General features: G+C 38.3%; 2 protein-coding genes across 30 annotated transcripts in view; both read right to left on the bottom strand.

The window, feature by feature from the left end:
• TTN (titin) overlaps window positions 1-18,912 on the bottom strand; it is a 238,208-nt gene that overhangs the window by 197,421 nt on the left and 21,875 nt on the right. For all 29 annotated transcript variants that reach the window (XM_074548385.1, XM_074548386.1, XM_074548390.1 and 26 more), the window contains exons 22-43: window positions 18,483-18,727; window positions 18,002-18,225; window positions 17,731-17,895; window positions 17,436-17,604; window positions 15,236-16,926; window positions 14,860-15,141; window positions 14,321-14,587; window positions 13,905-14,177; window positions 13,534-13,797; window positions 13,173-13,433; window positions 12,404-12,664; window positions 11,704-11,967; window positions 11,352-11,612; window positions 10,945-11,205; window positions 10,270-10,530; window positions 10,043-10,184; window positions 9,788-9,953; window positions 9,357-9,588; window positions 8,508-8,792; window positions 8,295-8,420; window positions 6,047-6,235; window positions 1,721-1,777 (exon numbers count right to left, since the gene is read on the bottom strand). In XM_074548385.1, the coding sequence (XP_074404486.1) occupies window positions 1,721-1,777; window positions 6,047-6,235; window positions 8,295-8,420; window positions 8,508-8,792; window positions 9,357-9,588; window positions 9,788-9,953; window positions 10,043-10,184; window positions 10,270-10,530; window positions 10,945-11,205; window positions 11,352-11,612; window positions 11,704-11,967; window positions 12,404-12,664; window positions 13,173-13,433; window positions 13,534-13,797; window positions 13,905-14,177; window positions 14,321-14,587; window positions 14,860-15,141; window positions 15,236-16,926; window positions 17,436-17,604; window positions 17,731-17,895; window positions 18,002-18,225; window positions 18,483-18,727 (6,346 nt within the window). The remainder of the gene's footprint in view (window positions 1-1,720; window positions 1,778-6,046; window positions 6,236-8,294; window positions 8,421-8,507; window positions 8,793-9,356; window positions 9,589-9,787; window positions 9,954-10,042; window positions 10,185-10,269; window positions 10,531-10,944; window positions 11,206-11,351; window positions 11,613-11,703; window positions 11,968-12,403; window positions 12,665-13,172; window positions 13,434-13,533; window positions 13,798-13,904; window positions 14,178-14,320; window positions 14,588-14,859; window positions 15,142-15,235; window positions 16,927-17,435; window positions 17,605-17,730; window positions 17,896-18,001; window positions 18,226-18,482; window positions 18,728-18,912) is intronic.
• On the bottom strand, window positions 1,721-6,040 carry LOC141730453 (uncharacterized). The gene has a single exon (XM_074548424.1). The coding sequence runs from the start codon at window positions 4,409-4,411 to the stop codon at window positions 3,707-3,709; it is 705 nt and encodes a 234-aa protein (XP_074404525.1). The 5' UTR covers window positions 4,412-6,040; the 3' UTR covers window positions 1,721-3,706.

Genomic DNA, 18,912 nt, shown 5'->3' with positions numbered 1-18,912 from the left:
CCTCATCCAGCAGCTCCTCAGCATTAACCACCGTGGCCCTGTGCTCCCTACCGTGCGCCAGCCCTGGGCGGCAAGGCCTCCCGAGCGGCAGGCTCTGGAAACGGATGGTTCGTACCTTGCCCCGGGCTGCTGAGAGGTGCCCGGGCTCAGCCTCCTGCCCCTTGTCGAAGGGGGAGCCGGTGCAGCGCAGCACCACCCGCAGCCGCTCCTCCCGCCGCTGCTGCAGCAGGCAGCCCCAGCTCGGCCGCAGCCACTCCGCGCTCCCGGCCGGGGCCGGGCCCCGCCGCTCCCCACGGCGGGACACCAGCAGGGAGGCGGTGGACTCGGCTGAGCCCTCCGTGTTAATGGCGAATACCCTGTAGCTGCCGGCGTCGTGCTCCCGCACGTCCCGCAGCTCCAGGCTGGCGCAGTGCGTGTGCTCCGTGCTCTCGGTGCGAATCACCTTGCGGCAGTCCTGCAGCACGGGCCGGTTGTTGTGGAACCAGGCCATGTGCGGCGCCGGGCACGCCACCAGCTTGCAGCGGAACAGCGCGGGGTCCCCCTCCAGGACAGACCTACACTTCAGTCCCTGTGTGAAGATGGGTTTACGGTTCTGGGGGCAAGCCAGCACCGCCGCTGTGCCGTGTCCCTCGAAGTCCCCGCTGCGCTGTTCTGCAAGAGAAGGAGACCGGGTTACAGCATGTCACGCTCTGCCTACCACCTGGTTGTAAAAAAGTAGCAATATATTGAAATAAAAATGGGCATGCAACAGATTTCATCACACACCCAGGAAAAAAAAGTAATTCACTCACCATATTTGTTCGAATAAACGCAACGCCTTGCTCTGTTTTAAAGATTGACACGAAAATCGTTCGTTGTCTGTTCTTTCTTCAGACTGGAAATTTCTTCTTGAACAAGCAAAAAAAGAATTTCAAAATAACATGTTCTTCTGCGTATATGTTTTTGTTGCCTGGAAAAGCTGTGTGTCTTTGGGTGGCAAAGAAGAAAATCTTACCTGACTTGCAGACAGTAGAATAAACGCCCTTTCTGACCCTTCTTTTTGTAGATATGTTCAAACAATTGAAAAAAGTAGTTTGAAATATATTTTTTAAAAAGTAAGTAACATGAAATGAGAAGGCGTTTATTCGAACTAATACAGCCACTAACTCCACAGTGTTATGCACGGGGGGAAAAGCAAGCAACATGAACCACGTATGCTATCTGCAAGCCAGGGTAAGAGATGTATAATGATGAATTAATGTATGTAAAAAGAAGTGCGAGGAATCAATGGGAATGTGTAGCTTTCACATAACCTAAACAACAAATGCTCTCTAGTATACTTCATCTATCCATCCAATAGTGTCCATTGAACCTATTAATGTTAGGGTGCTAACTTGTTTAAAAGTAATACAATTAAGATTTGTATAACTTCCTTCTGAAGTAAACTATTCCATGCATTCAAAAGGAAATTGAACATAATGAGCTCTGTGAACAGCTGCAAAGCATGAAGTAAAAGTTAAAAATATGGCTGCACAATTATAGATTTGAAGTTTTAAATATATTTTAAAACTTAAATAACCTTATAATGCAGGTAACCTTTTGCATATCAAAACAAACATGCAACATGTTCCAATATGCTTTAAAGTGTGTCCTTCCCCATCAGACACTTCATGGAAGCTGATAAAACATTTCCACAGCATTACTAATTACTGGTAATAATTATTCTCGTTGGTTATTGTACCTTTCACTTCCATTTCAACCTCTTCCTCTAGCTTCTCATGAACAATTTTTTCAGGAGCTAGAATAAAAAAGACAAATATTTTTGAGACATAATTGTTAAATGTGCCAATCAACACTTTATATAGTAAAAATGTCCAATCTGTTTTGCAAGTAGACATAAATCCACATGAACACACAGACATAAATGCATGCCAGACAATTCAATCACTTGATAAATTTTGAGAATAAAGTAATCAGATATTTTCAAACTTGTTTGCAATGTACTTTTTTCTGTAAGATTTGCTTTCTTTTTGCAGGGTGGGGGAGAGTTTCTAAAACAACATGCCTTCATCATGCTGTAAATCCCTGAAGAAAACATTCAACAATCCACAGACTAATGAGATACTTCTCGTTCCTTATAATTTCCTAGGGAATGAATGTAGTGGAATGCAGTTATGATGCAATGCATGAGGAATTGATACTTGGAAGGAACATGCAGTTGCCAACCTGTCACTTTCAGATGGGTGCTGCACTCGGCTTGTCCTGCAGGGTTAACTATTCTGCACTTGTATATACCCTCGAGGTCCTGACCAACTTTCAACAATCTTAAACTGCACAGTGGCCCATCGTGTTTTAGGGAACACAGCGCAGACTCCTCAACTATTAGCTGATTGCACAGCCAGACTACACAAGGTGTAGGCACACCTTTCATTATGCAAAAGAGAAACACATCATCTCCTTCTTTTACAGTGGTTTCTGAAGGCAGAGTTTCAAGAAACTCTGGTGCTTTGGCATCAGTTTCTGTGATGTCTTCACATGGCACGACATCAGGATAGTATACTCTGTTTCTTTGCTTCTCAGCTTCATGTGGTCTTTGGGATGTAGATATAAACAAGCTTGAGGCTTTCTTTGAAGGTTCTTGCTTAACTTCAGATGCTTTAAACTGACAATCTTTGGCTGCTTTAAAGCTTTTAGAATCTGATTCAAGAGTAATTTTTGTTACTGCTTTGGCTTGTGCTTCTTTTGCTAGGTAAGAATAAAGTTAGGAAAAGTATTAGGTCAGATGTTTTGCAGGAATAAAAAACATCCTTATACTTATGGGGAGAAAACCCAGTAGTTAGTATTGATAGAATATGCTGTATATTAGTGCTAAAACAGTGGTATTAAACACGAGTGATGGCACATTTAAGAGCTCTATTCCTGTTAGGCTAGTTCTAGTTACCAATTAAGCCTGTGGGCCTTTCCCACAGTGACTAAAAAAAAGCACATTTTTGCTTCTAATCTAGAGCCTTAATCTGGAAAGTAGCAGCAGAAGATTATGTAAAGTGCTTTTGGCAGCTCTATAGTGAAGAAAGAAGTTTCAGTAATTAAGAGCCAGATCAACAGGGTCAATGCCCTTTTCATTATTCATCTTAGTTTTCTGGTCTTGATTCCTTTGAACTCCTCAGAAATACTATCATCTGTGGTAACAATACATTTTTGGGTCTTTGCTAGTGGTAACACTACCAACATTTTAATACATAGATGTCAGAAAGAGGTAGAAGGAGTTTAAGCAAAAAGTAAACACAATATATTAGGAAGAGTGAAAGGTAAAAGACAGTTCAGTATTGCAGTAATACAACTGATATAATACTTGCACCCATTAATCCTTTCAAGTACATTAACTTATATTGCAAACTTTGGAATTGGAATCTTGGATTTGTTGGAAACATGCTGGGGTTAGAAATGACCTGGTATCTAATTCAAAATTGCCTCTGGCATTCTTTTCTTCCTTAAACTCCTGCTTCAGGAATTAACAAAATATAAAAATTCCTACAAGCTTGTTTTCTTTACATCTTGTTGCATATCATGAAGGAAATGAGGAATAAAAAGCCTGAGACATCTGTGACTTTCTGGGAAGAGGCACAAAGTTACGGTGCCAACTTCCCAGTACTGCACATGCTACTTATGGATAGAGCTGTAAATGTGCAGGAAAAATCCCAGAGCATTATTACTAGAGCTTTCTCAATTAAATACTGATAAGAAAGGTAGTAGGAGTGGGCTGTAGGCAGTTATAATGAAGCTGCAAAAAGTAAGTAAAAATGTTAAAAGTCAGATAACCACCTTTGACTGTTAGTATTGCTGATGTTGTTGTCCCTCCATAGTCATTATACACAGTACAACTGTACAGTCCTTGATCTGACAGCTGGGCATTTAGGATTGTGAGCAGAAGAACATTTCCGTTTTGTGATATCTTCAATTTTTCAGACAATTCTATCTTTTTACCTTCATGGGCCCATAGAAACTCATAGAATTCATTTTCTAGGGCACATATGAACTGAGCAGTATCACCACATTTCACAGTTAGGTCTCTGAGTGGCAAGAGAATCTTTGGAGGGACTTCTTTCTTTTCTTGAGAGGTCATCATAGAGATTTTGGTGCTCTGAGATGTTTGAGAAAGGACTGAGGTGTGCACAGCTTTAATTTCTTCAACTGATGTAGCCTTCATGGTCAAACTTTCTGATACACTTTCAAAAACCTGTACACGCAATTCCTGTGATGGTTGTTGCACTGATTTAAATTCTTTTTGATAAGTTTCAATGTTCTTCTTTGTGAGAGGAGAAACATGAAGTTCTGATACAGACTGTGACCGGATAGACTCTTTAACATCTTTCCCAGAACTTTGCCTATCTAGGGCTTGCACTGTGTAATCAAGTAACAAAAACAAGAACATTAGTATCTAAAGAACTTTACTGGCCATGCTCTGAATAAAATCAAACAACATGGAGGATGAAAATGAATGATCTTCATTTGAAAACACAGCATGCCAGACGTACTACTCTGTTGACACAGAAGTTATCCATTCACATGTATGAATAACAAGTGATGCCTAAACTAGTCATGCAGTTGATACTCAGTTGGTGCTTGTTCTCTTCTTTCACAAAGGGGTCCATTTTAGTATTGGAAACTTAATGGCACTTTTAAAGGACGTATTTTCTTTTTTATCTTTTTTTTTTTCCTACATAATAGTGCAAAATACCTCAGTTACTGCTATAAAGATCATTAAACCACTTGTTTTAAAATCCTGAATGTCTTCATAAAAGCATTTCTATTCTTTGACTTATATTGAGATACAAACTTGAAAATTTCCAAATGTTACAGCTCAAAGACAAGAAATGAGAGTGGCTGGGTTACTGAGGGTTCTATTAAAGTTAGGTGGGAAAGAAAAGGTGTGAAACAAGGAAAAAATTAGTAACAGCATAAAAGTGTGGTATGCAACAAACTGAATCCCTTTGAAGTAAAAATGGGGCTTTACCTTCTGCAGTCACTGTAAGTGTAGCTGTACAAGTTGTTTCTCCAGCACTATTTCTTGCCTTGCAAGAGTATTGGCCAGCATGCTCTAAGAAAGCATCTACTATTATCAGTATAGCTGTGCCTGTAGACTCATCAAAGTGGAAAACTAAGTCTTTTTTTGGCAACATGAGTTGTTGATTATGAAACCACTGGATTTCTGGTTTGGGCCTGCCAGAGACTCTAGCTTGAAATCTGACTGATTCCCCGCTGCATACCCTGCAGCTTGAAATAGGCTGGATAAAGGTGGGCCTTTGGCCAACAGATTCCTCCTTAAGTGAAACAGATGAAGAAACATGCCAAGGGGACTCTGATGTAACTTCTTCAACATTTTTAAATCCTGAAAAGAAGCATGCCAACTTTTAATTTCTTACCCTACACTACAATGAATTTTCTCTCTCATTCAAGTTTTTTTCTAACTCACAACAGCATGAATTATTCTCATTCATCACTTCTAAAATCTAATGCAAAAAGAAAACAAAATATTTATGGATAAATAATATCAAGAACAATATAGAACAGCAAATTCTCCAAACAATATTTCTGCTCTAAAATTTTGATCAATGTTTCATTAATTCTTATGAGTGTAAATGATTTCTTTTCAGTTGCCCACGTACCTGTTACATACCTCTATTTGAGATGTTTTTCGAAACCTTCAAAGTAATTTATTTCATACAAAAACTACTAGATTGTCTTCAAAAGGCAAATCAAAGAATGTGTAAGCAAAAAAATTTCATTAGAAAGAAGGTTTTTACCATCTTTGATGTATGTCAGATTTTAAGACTGGAGTAAATGAAAAGGGGGCATGGAACATGAAAAAATCTTGAAATACTTTTTTCTGTTCATGACATATATTTTTGAGACATAAATGTATGCTGTGGACATTGTAAATAGCAGCAATTAATTGAGTTAAAAGACAACATGACAAACAACAACTCACATATTAGTATCAGTGTATATTAAGATGATTATTGGAACATGACCTGAACAAGACAACTTTTTTAATGGCACAGTGTACCTTCTAACTTCAAGGTGGCAGTGCTGGTCACTTGGCCCACAGAATTGCTCGCCACAAAGGTATAGATTCCTTCATCCTCTGGATAAGCTTCAGCAATCTCCAGCTGGTAAGTGTCTTCAAATTGAGTCATTCTGAAAAAACGTGATGGCTTGATCTCCTTCTCTTTGCTGTACCAAGATACTTTCAGATCTACTCAGGCAAAAGATAGAAAACAAAAAGGTCTAAGTTATGATATTATACTAGCAAGTAAATGCTATTTTTATATTTATATCTTTCAAAAGTATTAAACACAAACATTTAAATTTAAATGTGCCTTATATTATTCTGGTAAAATGTGATGAGTGGAAAGTGACCTGCTTGTTGCTTTAGGTTTTGATTTGTGCACTGGAAATATTTGTATGGGAAAACTGATTCTGGTGCTGATATGTTATTGACTAAAAATCACTCTTCCTTGACTCTCTTAGTGTAAAAATTTAAAAATATTTTTGTATGGCTAAAGTCAGAGAAAGTATATTTTTAAAAATGTGATTTTGCTACAGTTGCATGGTTAAACAGGCTATAAAATATCTGGTTTGAGCTAGTCAGGTTAAGAAATTAAAACAGATCATTCTTCTGCTAAGCACAGAAGTTTCCCTCTTTTTGTTGCAAATATTACTTGTCATATTTCTCAAGAAAGATTTATATATTCCTATATAAAATGTATTACTTGTACAGATTCTTGTAGACAGGAGTGGATTAAAGCAGATTACAGGAGTGGATTAAAGCAGATTTTAGCTTTTTCTCTCCATCTGTCACTGTACTACATCATCAATCATATGTTGTTACTGAAGCAGTGTGTTATTACTGTTATCAGAAGAGTGTTTTCAATAGCCAGTTGCTCAATGCCTACCATTAAACAATTGTACTTGCAATCATGTGTTACCTAACCTAATATAAAAGGTTTTTATAACACAAGTGAGAGGTATGCAAACGCATTTGCATAGTGTATTCAATAAAGGAGATTTTCAATAGGAAAAATTACTTCATTGTAAGGGTTGTCAAGCATTGGAGCAGGCTGCCCAGTGAAGTGTAGAGTCACAGTCCCTGCAGGTTTTCAAAAGCCCTGTAGATTTGGCAGTTAGGGACATGGTTTATTTCTGGACTTGGCCGTTCTGGGTTAATAATTTGACTTAATGATCTTTGAGGTATTTTTCTACCTAAATGATTCTATGATGGGTGATCTAGATGAAAGGGTCCTTATATTCTGTGCTATAAATGCAGCTTCCACATTCACATAAGTACAGTTCTATTAAAAAATATTACACTAGCATGCATTGCACAAAGGGTGGGCCAGTATTTCCAAAATATAATTTCTGAAGCAGAATCAGAATTTTTCTAAAGCTTTTTTTTTTAAATGGAGTTTTATTTCAAGGGATGGTAATGCAAATTATATATATTTGCATATATGTGTGTATAACCAATTTTTATTGATTTTTATATAGCTGTCAAATAGGATTATTTTTTAATTTGGAGTTTTGTTTGTCTTGAAATAATAATTAATAATTTTAAATTCTTTGGGTTGTGAACTGGATCTTACTCTGCAGTTTACTATGTGAATATTTCACTAGTAGTCATACTCAAGGCCATTTGCTAAGTGGAGAAAAGTAGCTTTATTTGAACGTGTGTTAAGGAAAAGATATTTTAATTGCAGAGTGACATTCTATGTATCTAAATCAAAAAACTTATTCAAGTAAAATCTACACCTCAAAGGACAATTAGCAAACACTTTTTGTGCTAGGATAAAGAAAGTAACCAGAGTTTAGTGTTTGCAGAATGATACTTAGAAATATTAGGAGAAAGGTTGAGTCACAGTTTCGGTCAGTTTGTGTAGTTAAGGACATGGCAGTGTGTGTCTTCAGAAATTCATGTTCATTTGATGCAGTACTGCTTTTCTCTCTGTGTCTTACTGACAGAGTTTTCCAACATCAGTTAGCATTTAAAATGCTGAGAAGTTTCCAAAGATAAACTATGAGAAATTATGATAAACAGATCTTTTTAGAAACACTTAATATGTTTATGACAGTTTCAAACTTCCATCCTTTGATGTGCTTAACTGAAACTTGTTAGTAACACTTGGCTGTGTGTGTATCAAATATCTGTACTTCTAGGAGAAGACTGATCTGAGCACATATATTGCTGAATTTTTTTCTGAGTTCAAGATGAAAAATTTTGACAGATGGAGAGATGTATAGGATGTCATTAAACCCACCTGTTCCAGAAGCTCTGCACTGAAAACAAGCAGAATGTCCCTCAGATGTAACAGCATCACGTAGTGGTATTATGACAGCAGGCGGATACACTGGCATTTCTAGCTCAGGAGAGACAACTTCTGGAACTAAAGAAAAAGAGGAAAAAGTGATTTTTAAAGATGAAGAATGAAAATTTCATTTCACAGAGGTTGTTAAGAGCATAGGAAACTCACTTTCAACTGAAAGTGAAGCTGAAGTTGTAGCTACTCCATAGTCATTTTTTGCTTCACAGGTGTACACTGCTTCATCTTCAGGGAAAGTTTCAATCAGCAATAGAGTATATTCTTGTGCATCATGAAGAAATTTGCACTTGAAACCTGGAGAAAGCTGTTGATCATCTTTGTACCAGGAAATTTTGGGCTGCGGTTTGCCTGATACAATAGCACAAAAGCGGGCAGGTTTGCCAGACTCCACAGTTGTTGGCTCTAGCTCCCGAATAATCTGGGGTGGCTCTGGAGCTGGAAATTGGGGGAAAGTGAGGTGGCAAAGAGAGATAGGAGAAAGAAGGAAAGAGAGAGAAATCTCATTATTGATGTTATTAGTGATTGAAAACTATTTGCAAAGAATTAGCAAAACAAACCCTTATTATTCCTAATCTTATGTGTCCATGAAAATCTGCCCTCATCCTTGATACAGGGGGAATGATTTAGCAGCAAGTGCCTTAACATAATTGGCTGTGTTAGTGCAAGTGTTTCTAGCAAAATGTTTCCAAGAATTGTTAGGTTGATCACTCTGGAAAGGCATATTTGTCCATTTGAACAAAGTTGTTTTATTTAGACTCAAGAATTTTCTGGCCTAAGTAAATACCATAGGAAAAGAACTGCTATGATATTTTCATCCACTAGCCAGCTACTTCAATAGGGCAAGAAACATCTATGTACATGAGGAATTCTGTAGTGTTCCAAATGATCTCTTTGATTTTTTTTTTCTTTGAAGAGTTAGAATTCCAGAGAAGCCATATAAGAATCAGAAAACCACTGAGTAATAAATACAATCAAAACATTGGTTGTGGGGCCACATACCATTCACATAAAGAATAACAGAACTCCTATTCCGTCCCGCAACAAAAGTATACTCTCCAGCGTCAGAGTAAGTGGTTTCAAAGATGCTCATTCGATGGACTCTCCTTTCCACCACATACTTGTATCTTTCCTCATACTGGAAGTTGATCTCAATACCATCCTTGTACCACTGCGGTTCGATGTCATCTTCATTGACTTCAAATTCAATTTCAGCTCTTTGTCTCTCAATGACCTTTGTAAAAGAATAAATAATAGAAGTAATATTGGTTTTTCCTCTGGTTCACTCTCCAGTTTCTTAGGTGAAGGTTCTGACCTTATGATTACAGATTTTTGTGCTATGACTCTTTCTGGTTAGATATTGTTGCTCTTCCCTTGCATTATTCTTTGAGTCACAAAGCTATGAAATATTTATTCATCTGTATAGGCCTTACCTGAATATCTTTCTGGGCACTTCTGATGCGGATGTCACGACCTTCCACAATCAAATTGGCACTGGATGTGTTTCCACCTGCTACTACAGTGTACTGACCAGCATCAGACATCTTTGTGGAAGCAATGATGAGACGATGGACGTATTTCTCTCTCTGAATTTTCATCCTGAGCACATCAGAAAAGAAAGTGAGCTAGATATTTCCTGGGGGAAAACACACTCCAAAAGTTAATATGGTCTACAAGCAATAATTTACCTATCACCAATCTGGAGTTCTTGCCCATCCTTCATCCACTGGACCTGAATGTCAGGTTCTGAAACTTCACATTCAAAAATAGCCCTCTTCTTCTCCACCACTTTGATGTCTTTAATATGCTTCCTAAACTCAATGTGACGAGCTAGGGCAGAAAAAAGTAGAATGAGTGCTGTGATGATATTTAAGCCCGAGAAATCGCTAAACATACAAATCAAGAGAGCAAATACCTTCCACATATAAAGTGGCTGATGAAGCTGCTTTTCCAGCAACAAAAGTATATTCTGCTGCATCACCAAAATGCACATTCCTTATGGAGAGGGAGTGTGTAAGCTTCTTTGTTCGTATCTGGCATTTATCAGTCGATTTTATTTCTACTCCATTCTTTAACCATTTATATGAGATGCCTTCATAATTAACAGTAACTTCAAAGGTTATTGTATCTTTCTCTTCGGCATTGATGTCTTTTAGCATGGAGGTAATTAGGATGGCTAAAAGGAAAGGAATGGACATGATTTGCTTTTTTTCCATTCTGTTTTACTTTATTTTAAATGCATGTTAACCAGATTAGAGATGCTTCAACTTCTTTAAGAAGATTTTGGAAATATGAAAACATACATTTTGTGTTCAGAATCAGTATTACAATTAAATGTCCCACAACTACTGAATGACATAGGAATCCAAATTCAGTCTCCTATGGTGACCTAAAGATAAGAACACAGGATCTGACTTCCAAGTTCACCACTTCTAAATCGCTTTTAAAACATGCTGTTGTGGCTATTAGTGTTGTTCAAAAACGCCTCTACAGTCTGCTGGTTTTGTCAGAATATCATTAAGTCCATGTGTTAACACAAACTTATTACTGGTAACTGTAAAATATTCTGGTTAATTTAATTTTTACATACGTTTTACAGTCAGGGTTGCGCTGACTCTATCATTTCCACAGACAAAAGTGTATTCTGCAGAGTCTTCACTGCTGGTGTTCATTATATTGAGCTGATGGAGTTTCCCTTGGACAACTATTTTGAACTTTTCACTCATTTCAATCTCCACACCATTTTTCAGCCAGACAGCTGGCACATTGAAATGAGAAACTTCACATTCAAAAGAGGCAGTTTTGGTCTCAGGGATCTCAATACTTTTCATGGTCTTTGTGATGTGTATGCCTAAAATTATGGGGAAAAAAGAGAGAATTTTCTAAAGGTTAGTATGTTTGGAAGACTGCAAAAAACCAAGGATAGTAGGCAATGAAGTGTCAAGTTGCTCAGTGTTGGTGCAACAATTCATATAGCTACTTTCTTACAATACTTACTTTCCACAAACAGTTTTGCTTTGCACTCGATTTGCCCAACAAGAGCTGTGTATTCCCCAGCGTCATCGGGAGATATGTTGTGCAGCATAAGTTTGTGAACTTTCCTTTGAGAGATCATCTTGTATTTATCACTTTGTTTAAGCTCAATATTTTTATGGAACCAGCGGACTGGTACAGTATCATGGGAAACACTCAGTTCAAATGAGACAACAGCATTTTCCAAAGCAGTCACATCCTTTGGCTTTTTGATGATCTTGACAGCTTGAGGAAAAAAGTTAGCAATATTCAGCACTGTGTATGATATGAATTCAAAACACACATTACAGCAAATATTCAAACCAGAATAGCTTACTTTCCACATGAAGCCTGGCATTTGCTCCTATTTTTCCAAGTTTAAAGCTGTAAACAGACTCATCAGTGACAACACAGTTTTTGATTCTCAGTGTGTGAACAGTTCCTTTCACTGTAATTTCATATTTGTCACTTGATTCAAGTTCAACACCATTTTTAATCCATAGAGCTCCTTTCACATCAGGGTGGGTCAGTTCTACACTGAAAACTGCCTCCTGTGATTCTGTCACAGTTAAGTTCTTTAGGGTTTTCTTGATCTTAACAGCTAGAAAAAAAAAGGAAGAAAATAGAAAAAAAACCTTGACAAAATAGATCAAAATTAAAGCCTAAAATTGAATTTTAATAAAACTGAATAATCCTGCTTCATTTTATGTATATAGTAGTTTGTACACTTTCCAGCAAAGTAGTGTGCTGGGAACACAGTAAGGAAGCTTTACTTGTAGTATCCATGAGAAATATCTGGTTTCTGGAGTTTTTGGAGTTTTATTTGTCTGTTTTGTTAGTTGGTTGGTTGGTTGGTTGGGAATTTGCTTGTTTAGTTTTTGTCGTTGTTGTTATTGGATAGGCTCAGGGTTTTGTTTGTTTGGGGTTTTTTATTTGGTTTATTTTATTTTACTTGTGTCTTAAGTACTGGTCCAAGATAGAGTGAGTGATGCTGGAATAAATCTCAAAGACATCAGTTAACTATAGAAAATGCTGACCTTCAACCTTCAGTTTGGCAGATGTCTTTGAGCTTGCTATTTCATAGCTGTATTCCCCCATGTCCTCCAGTTTGGTTGCAGGGATAACAAGCCTTCTTTTCACACCATCAGATTCAGCACGATACTGATCTGTCATAGCTAGTGGTCTACCATTTTGTAGCCACTGGCCCTCTGATTCAGGATTTGCCACCTCACATTCAAAAACAGCTGTCTGGGACTCAGCCACAGTCAGGTCACTGAGAGGCTTTGAAATGGCACCGCCTGTTAGGAAGAAAAAGCACATTCTTTTGTTGTGTTGCTGTTCAGCTTTCCCCCAAACAGAAATAAAAAGTAGATGCTAGAATTCTTTGCCCTAATTTGCAGCATGGCCATAGTCATTCTGAGCTCTGGGGAAAATCAGGAGTACAATATGACCTGAACATTACAAAAATATGTTTCTTATTTCCATCCTAGTTTTTATCTTTTATTTTATCCTCAGCACAGGTATACTGAGAACGCACAAGACAAAACCTCTTTCTTACAGTAATTACATCAAAAGCATAATACAGCATTTCATACTGTTCTTCTGATCTAGCAAAATATATTAACACAGCAGATTTGAGGATTCAAATTATACTAATCACAAAAGATAAGGGGAAAGGCAAGGAGAACATAAAAAAAAGGATAAATTAAAGACAAACTCCCACTGGAACAGCACTGTTGCTCCAAGTCCATTGGGTACTTTCTAAATCACAGTGAAATAAAAACCTTGGACTTTAACCCTACTAACCTGCTACTATAAGCTTCCCAGATGTTTTCTTCTCTCCAGCATAAAAGACATATTCTCCTTCATCATCTTTCATCATCTTTACCACTGTCAATTTGTATATTTTGCCACGTGCTTCAATTTTATATTTCGGACCAGCCTGTATGGGTTGGCCTTTGAAATGCCAAATTACATCAATTCCTGAATGGGAGAGCTCGACCTCAAAGGACACATTCTGTGTTTCAGTGCAGGTGATGTCATGAAGACCTCTAATAATCTCAATTTCTATAAAAAGAATAAATCATAAATTTATTAGTTGTTTCCACTAGTTTTGTTTTCAAAGAAATCATTTCACAAAGAACTGTGCTTCTTAAGAAACACCAACCTTCAACTGTGACATTGCAGCTTGTTTCCACTTTGCCAACCATTAGCTTATAGCGTCCTGCATCTGATGCATGGGTTCTGGTGAGCACCAGCCTCTGTTTGGCGCCTTTACATACAGCTTGCACACGTTCATCAGGCTTTATTTGATTATCATTTAGGTACCATTTTGAGGAGGACACATCAGGTGCTGAAACTTTACATTCAAGGATGGCTTTTGTTCCTTCAATTACATGAAGATCTTCTAGAGGCACCACTATTTCCACGCCTGCCAAGTTACAAAAATATTCATCATCAGAAAAGCTATGTCTTTAAAAAGTAATCCTAAAGGAGCCAAAAATCAAACACACCTTCAAAATCATCATAGTGACTTACTGTAAACTGTGATCTGTCCAGTGGTTGACAGCTCAAGGTCAGGAACACTAAAAGAGTAAGTTCCACTATCTTCCTTTGTGGCATCTTCTATGAGCAACATATGTGATTGTTTATCCAGCACAATATGAATACGGTCACTTGACTGAATTTCTTGGCCATCTTTCATCCAGACACCTTCTGCATTTTCTAGGGAGACTTTGACTTCAAGTTGCACAATATCTCCCTCACAGACTCTTTGGTCAGTTAGTCCTTGAAGAATTGCCATGGGACGAGCTGTGGAATTAAATGAAGTTAATGAATACTTATAAGAGGCAGAATATTGAACATTAAAGCTTTCTGGGAAACAATGATACAGCTATAGTACATGCTATAAAATAGAAAAATGATAGTATATAGACAATGTAAGAAATGCTTACGCTTCATCTTCAGTTTGCATTGAGTCCTTTTCCCATCAACAACATAACTATATTCTCCTTGATCATCTTTATTAATATCTTTAATAGTGAGGGTCTGGCGACCACGGCGGGATGCAATCACATGTTTAAGACTAGAAGTGAGCTCAACATCACCATGATACCATTTCCCCTCCGCATCTTCTGGGAAAACCTCACATTCAAGTTCAGCTGAGAAGGATTCTGGCGCTTCAACATCCTCAAGTTCTTTAATAAACTCAATTGCAGCACCTAAAGGCAAATAATTACATTTGTAAACAAGCTTGATTAGATTCTCCTGAAGAAAAAAAAAGTTATTAAATGAGCCTAAGGGAATGGATATAGATATATAGTGTAACCATCTTACATAAATACATCTCTAGACTTTCATACTGGATTCCAAAAGTATGAAAGCAGCTCCACATCTCTAAGGGTGTTAGATGTCTGTTTAAATACTTTTATTTCTTTCTGAAGCTGATTTCACTTTAACAGTATGTCATGGTACTGAGTTGTATGCTTCTTACCTTCAACAGTAAGCTTTGCAGTGGTTTTTACAGATTCATCTTCTACCAGTGCACAGCTATAGTCATCAGCATCAGACATGTCAATTGTTAATACGGAAAGAAAGTGAGCCTTTCTGTCTGAGTGCATCCTGTACTTGTCTCCAGAATGAATCTCAATTCCATCCTTAAACCATTTCACTTTCACAAAGGGCTCTGATGTTTCGCATTCAAAAGTTGCCATGGAGTCTTTTGCTTTAGCAACAACATCTTGTAACTGCTGCGTGAAGCTGATTAACTGCTTGGCTACAAAACAATATATAACAATCAGCAGTGCACTAACCAAACAGACTTAACACACTATGATGAGCAGTAGGATGAGTAAAAGAATTGAAATTACCTTGTACTAACAGGAAAGCATGGCTAGAAGTTTCACCAGCTATATTTACTGCTTTCACCATGATGCTGGCAGAATCATCAGAAGTCACATCTCTGATAACTAATTCGCAAACATTATCTTCAGGCCAGTACCAGTACACACGATCAGTCCTTTCAATCTGAACACCATTTTTGAACCACTGGCATTCAGGATCAGGTTTTCCCACCACTCTCACACGGAAGTGTACGTCTGTTCCTTGGGCTACCGTCTGGCTTTGAATTCGTTCAAGAATCTTGGGAGCCTCCATGCTTGGGCTAAGCTCCACCTTCTCTGGTTTGAATGTTGGAATGGTGATTTTGCCTTCAGGAGGAAGTGCTTTCTTCTCTTCCTCTGGGATCTCTTTGGTCCAGTGAAGAAGTTCTTCTTTTGTCTTTTTTAGCATTTCTTCATATGATTCATCTTTTTTGCGAGATTTAAGTTCCACAGCTGTAATGGCTTCATAGTAGCCCTCTTCTGTCCTGCGCTTGAATTTACTACGCAGCTCTTCAGATTCCTCTGAAAGCTTTTCATGAGTGATTCTTTCAGCCCTTTTCAGCTTCACCACTTCTTTGGTTGTTGCCTCTGCAGGTTTGTCTACCTTCTGTACCTCAAACAGAAGTTTCCCAGGTTCTGTAACTACAGGCTCGTGTTTGGGTTCAGGAGCACGACGAAGAACAGATCTGAAGTCTTCCCTCTGCTGGATCTCAAGTTTTACCTTATGTTCAATAAAGCCTTCTGGATTCTCTGCAGTGACTCTCACCTCTCCAGTGTCATATGATTTGCAGTCCACAATATCCAGGTAGTAGATTCCATCATAACGGAGTCTAAACCTTTTGCTTTTACGGATGAGCTGTCCATTGAGGTACCAGTTGACCTTGGGCATAGGGTAGCCAGTCACACGGCAGCGGAATCGTGCTGTTTCACCTTCAAGGACTCTTGCAGGTTCAGGAACCAAAACGATTTCTGGTTTTTGTTTTTCCTTTTGGTCCAGTGCAACAGCAGGTAGAGCACCCTCGTGGGCCATTCTTTCTAACTCTTCAATTCGCTGGAGTCCCCTTTTGCCTTCTGGCAGCTGGGATTCTTCCACAAGACTTTTCTCATCCTTCACGATCAGAGTTGCAGATGTGTGGTCTGTACCATATTTGTTAGTTGCTCTGCAAGTGATCACTCCACTGTCTCTGGAATAGGCTACCCCATAGTCCAGGCTACAGTACCCAAACTCATTGATCATGCGGAGTCTGTTAGCTGCTTCCAGGGGTTTGCCATCATGCAACCACTCCACCACCATGGTTGGGTCGCCAATTGGTGTAAGCCTGCATTCAAAGTGTGCTGGTCCAAATTGTTTGAGCCTTAAAGATGTGAGCTTCTTCTTAAAAAATGGTTTCTGTTGCTTTTCTTTGTCATAGAGATCTCCTTCCTCCCATTGCTCTTGACCATAACGCAGATGGAGAGGTTCTAACTCTGGTGCTGCAATCTCCTTGGCTTTGTAAGTTCCTTTTGGAATTATTAATTTCCTTTCTGGTTCAGGTTCTGTGTGTTCAACTTCAACATTTACTTTGCAGCGGGTGGTGTCCCGCCCAGCTTTATTGATAGCAGTAGCAGTATACCATGCTGCATCTTGCCTGGCAGTAGATTCAATTTTAAGGGCAGCGGCCCCTTTGGTTCCCTCAATCCTGAAATATGAAAAAAAAGATTATCTATTTTTCCCTTCTTTGTCATTCATTTTCGCCTTTCTTCCAAATTAGTTCAAAGCCTCCAAAGGTAAATCTCTGGAGGTAATAAACATTTTGTTTACATTTATTCATGTTTGGGAGTGCAGTGCCTAAGAATCAAACAGAGAAGAACAATAAAAACCAGTCTTAAATTCTGTGGTAGTTTTGCCTGCAGAGGTCTTCAAAATCAGAGACACAAAAGTTCAGTAAATCTCTGTGATGGCTTTTAGAAACTATATGAAAACACAGGCTGGAAAAATATTGAGTGAATCCTACAATGTATTTTATATCTGTAATCCTTGCTACAATGCAAAAGCCCCTAGTGAATTCCTTCTGTGAAACTGCAGGAAGTATTTTGCAGGATTCTGGTTATTTACTACTTAACTTATATAAAGTATTTTAAATAAAATTAAACAAAATGTAAATAAAATTTAAATTTCAATAGATCTAAAGAGAATAAAAATCCTTACTTTATTTTGGGGTATTTATGAGGCACAATGATGTCACTGTTCTTGAGCCATACAATGTCAGGATTAGGGTTACCAGTAGCTTTCACTGCCATCTCCAGTCTAGAGCCCTCCTTCACGCTGACATTTCTCAACCTTTCCACAAAGTGTGGTCTGACTAGGTCTTCCTTAGCTGGAAGAGAAAATGTAAGTTACCACATTAAGAAGAAATGAAAAAGCCATGATTTTAAATAAGAAACTCATCAGATTGCTAAAAAAAGGATGATATACAGAATATAAAAGAAAATACAGAAGATACCTTCTACAGTCAGTGTCATTGAGACTGAAGCTTTGCCTGCCCTGTTCTGAGCAATGACAGCCCATTCTCCAGAGTCTTCAGGCATTGCAGGAACAATGATCAATGACTGCGTACCATCTTCTTTAATCACTATTTTATGGGTGTAGTCATTAATCACTTGTTGGCCTGCAGATACAGATGAAAAGAAAACAGTTGAAATCAAGGACAGTCTCCATGAGACATAAAAAACTTTTTAAAATATTATTTCTTCATAGAAATGAGGCTTATGTACCATTATGGAACCAGTACGTCTCTGGCATAGGTCTGCCAACAACTTTTAAGTCAAATCTTGCTGTCTGCCCCTGTGAACATTTAAATGATGTTGGTTTCAGCACAAAAACTGGCTTATATAGTCTCTCTAGTTGCCCTTCATCAGTTTCTTCTAATCTCCGGGCAGGAGAACGAGAAGGAGAGCTGCGGGCAGGAGACCGGCTTGGAGACCGTGGAGAGATAGACCTGGAAGGAAGAGATAAGACAGATGTGTATGGCAATGTCATATAACAATGGACTGACATGATAAACAGATTTCAGCCTTTGCCTTTCTCTGATTTAAATTAGCACAAAAATCTATATGAGTCATGAAAACAGCGTTTAGACCTTTTCTGAAGGTGTGCAAACTCCAATAGCATAAGCTTATTTAACTGCTATGTAATGAGTTTTTGGACTATCTCAGCAGATTGAGGTGTCATAAAATTATATTATTGTGTACCTACCTATATCTTCTCATAACTTCGGGTCCTGGCATATAACCTGGAGTTGCTGTAGGTGCAACTGGCTCAACATAGAGTTTTGCTGAGCAAATGGCATTTCCTTTCATGTTACTGGCAAAGACAGTATAAATTCCTTCATCCTCAGGTAAAACAACAGGTAAACGCAGAGTGGCGCTGCCATCTTGCAGAAGTTCCATGTGGTAGCGCTCTCCATGCCTTATACGTTTGCCATCCTTGTACCATGCCACCTGCATGGAAAGAAACAGTAGACTGCTATGTGAGCTCTCCTCAAGGTAAAGATCCATTAATGGCTAGTAAGTATGAGATACTACAACTTGCAATTTTTCAGCTGGAAAACATCACAGCCCACCATATATGTGTGAAACATTAACATTTTTACTTGAAATAGGAGACTAGTGTAAGATGTTTGCAT

This window comes from Zonotrichia albicollis, chromosome 10, assembly GCF_047830755.1.
Source record: "Zonotrichia albicollis isolate bZonAlb1 chromosome 10, bZonAlb1.hap1, whole genome shotgun sequence".
Lineage (NCBI taxonomy): Eukaryota > Metazoa > Chordata > Aves > Passeriformes > Passerellidae > Zonotrichia > Zonotrichia albicollis.
Note: the sequence above shows the minus strand (reverse complement) of the source record. Positions and strands in the feature narration are given on the sequence as shown.

Bases quoted from the DNA above. Each gene is read 5' to 3' on its own strand.
- LOC141730453 (XM_074548424.1), bottom strand. From the start codon at position 4,411: ATGTTCTTGTTTTTGTTACTTGATTACACAGTGCAAGCCCTAGATAGG.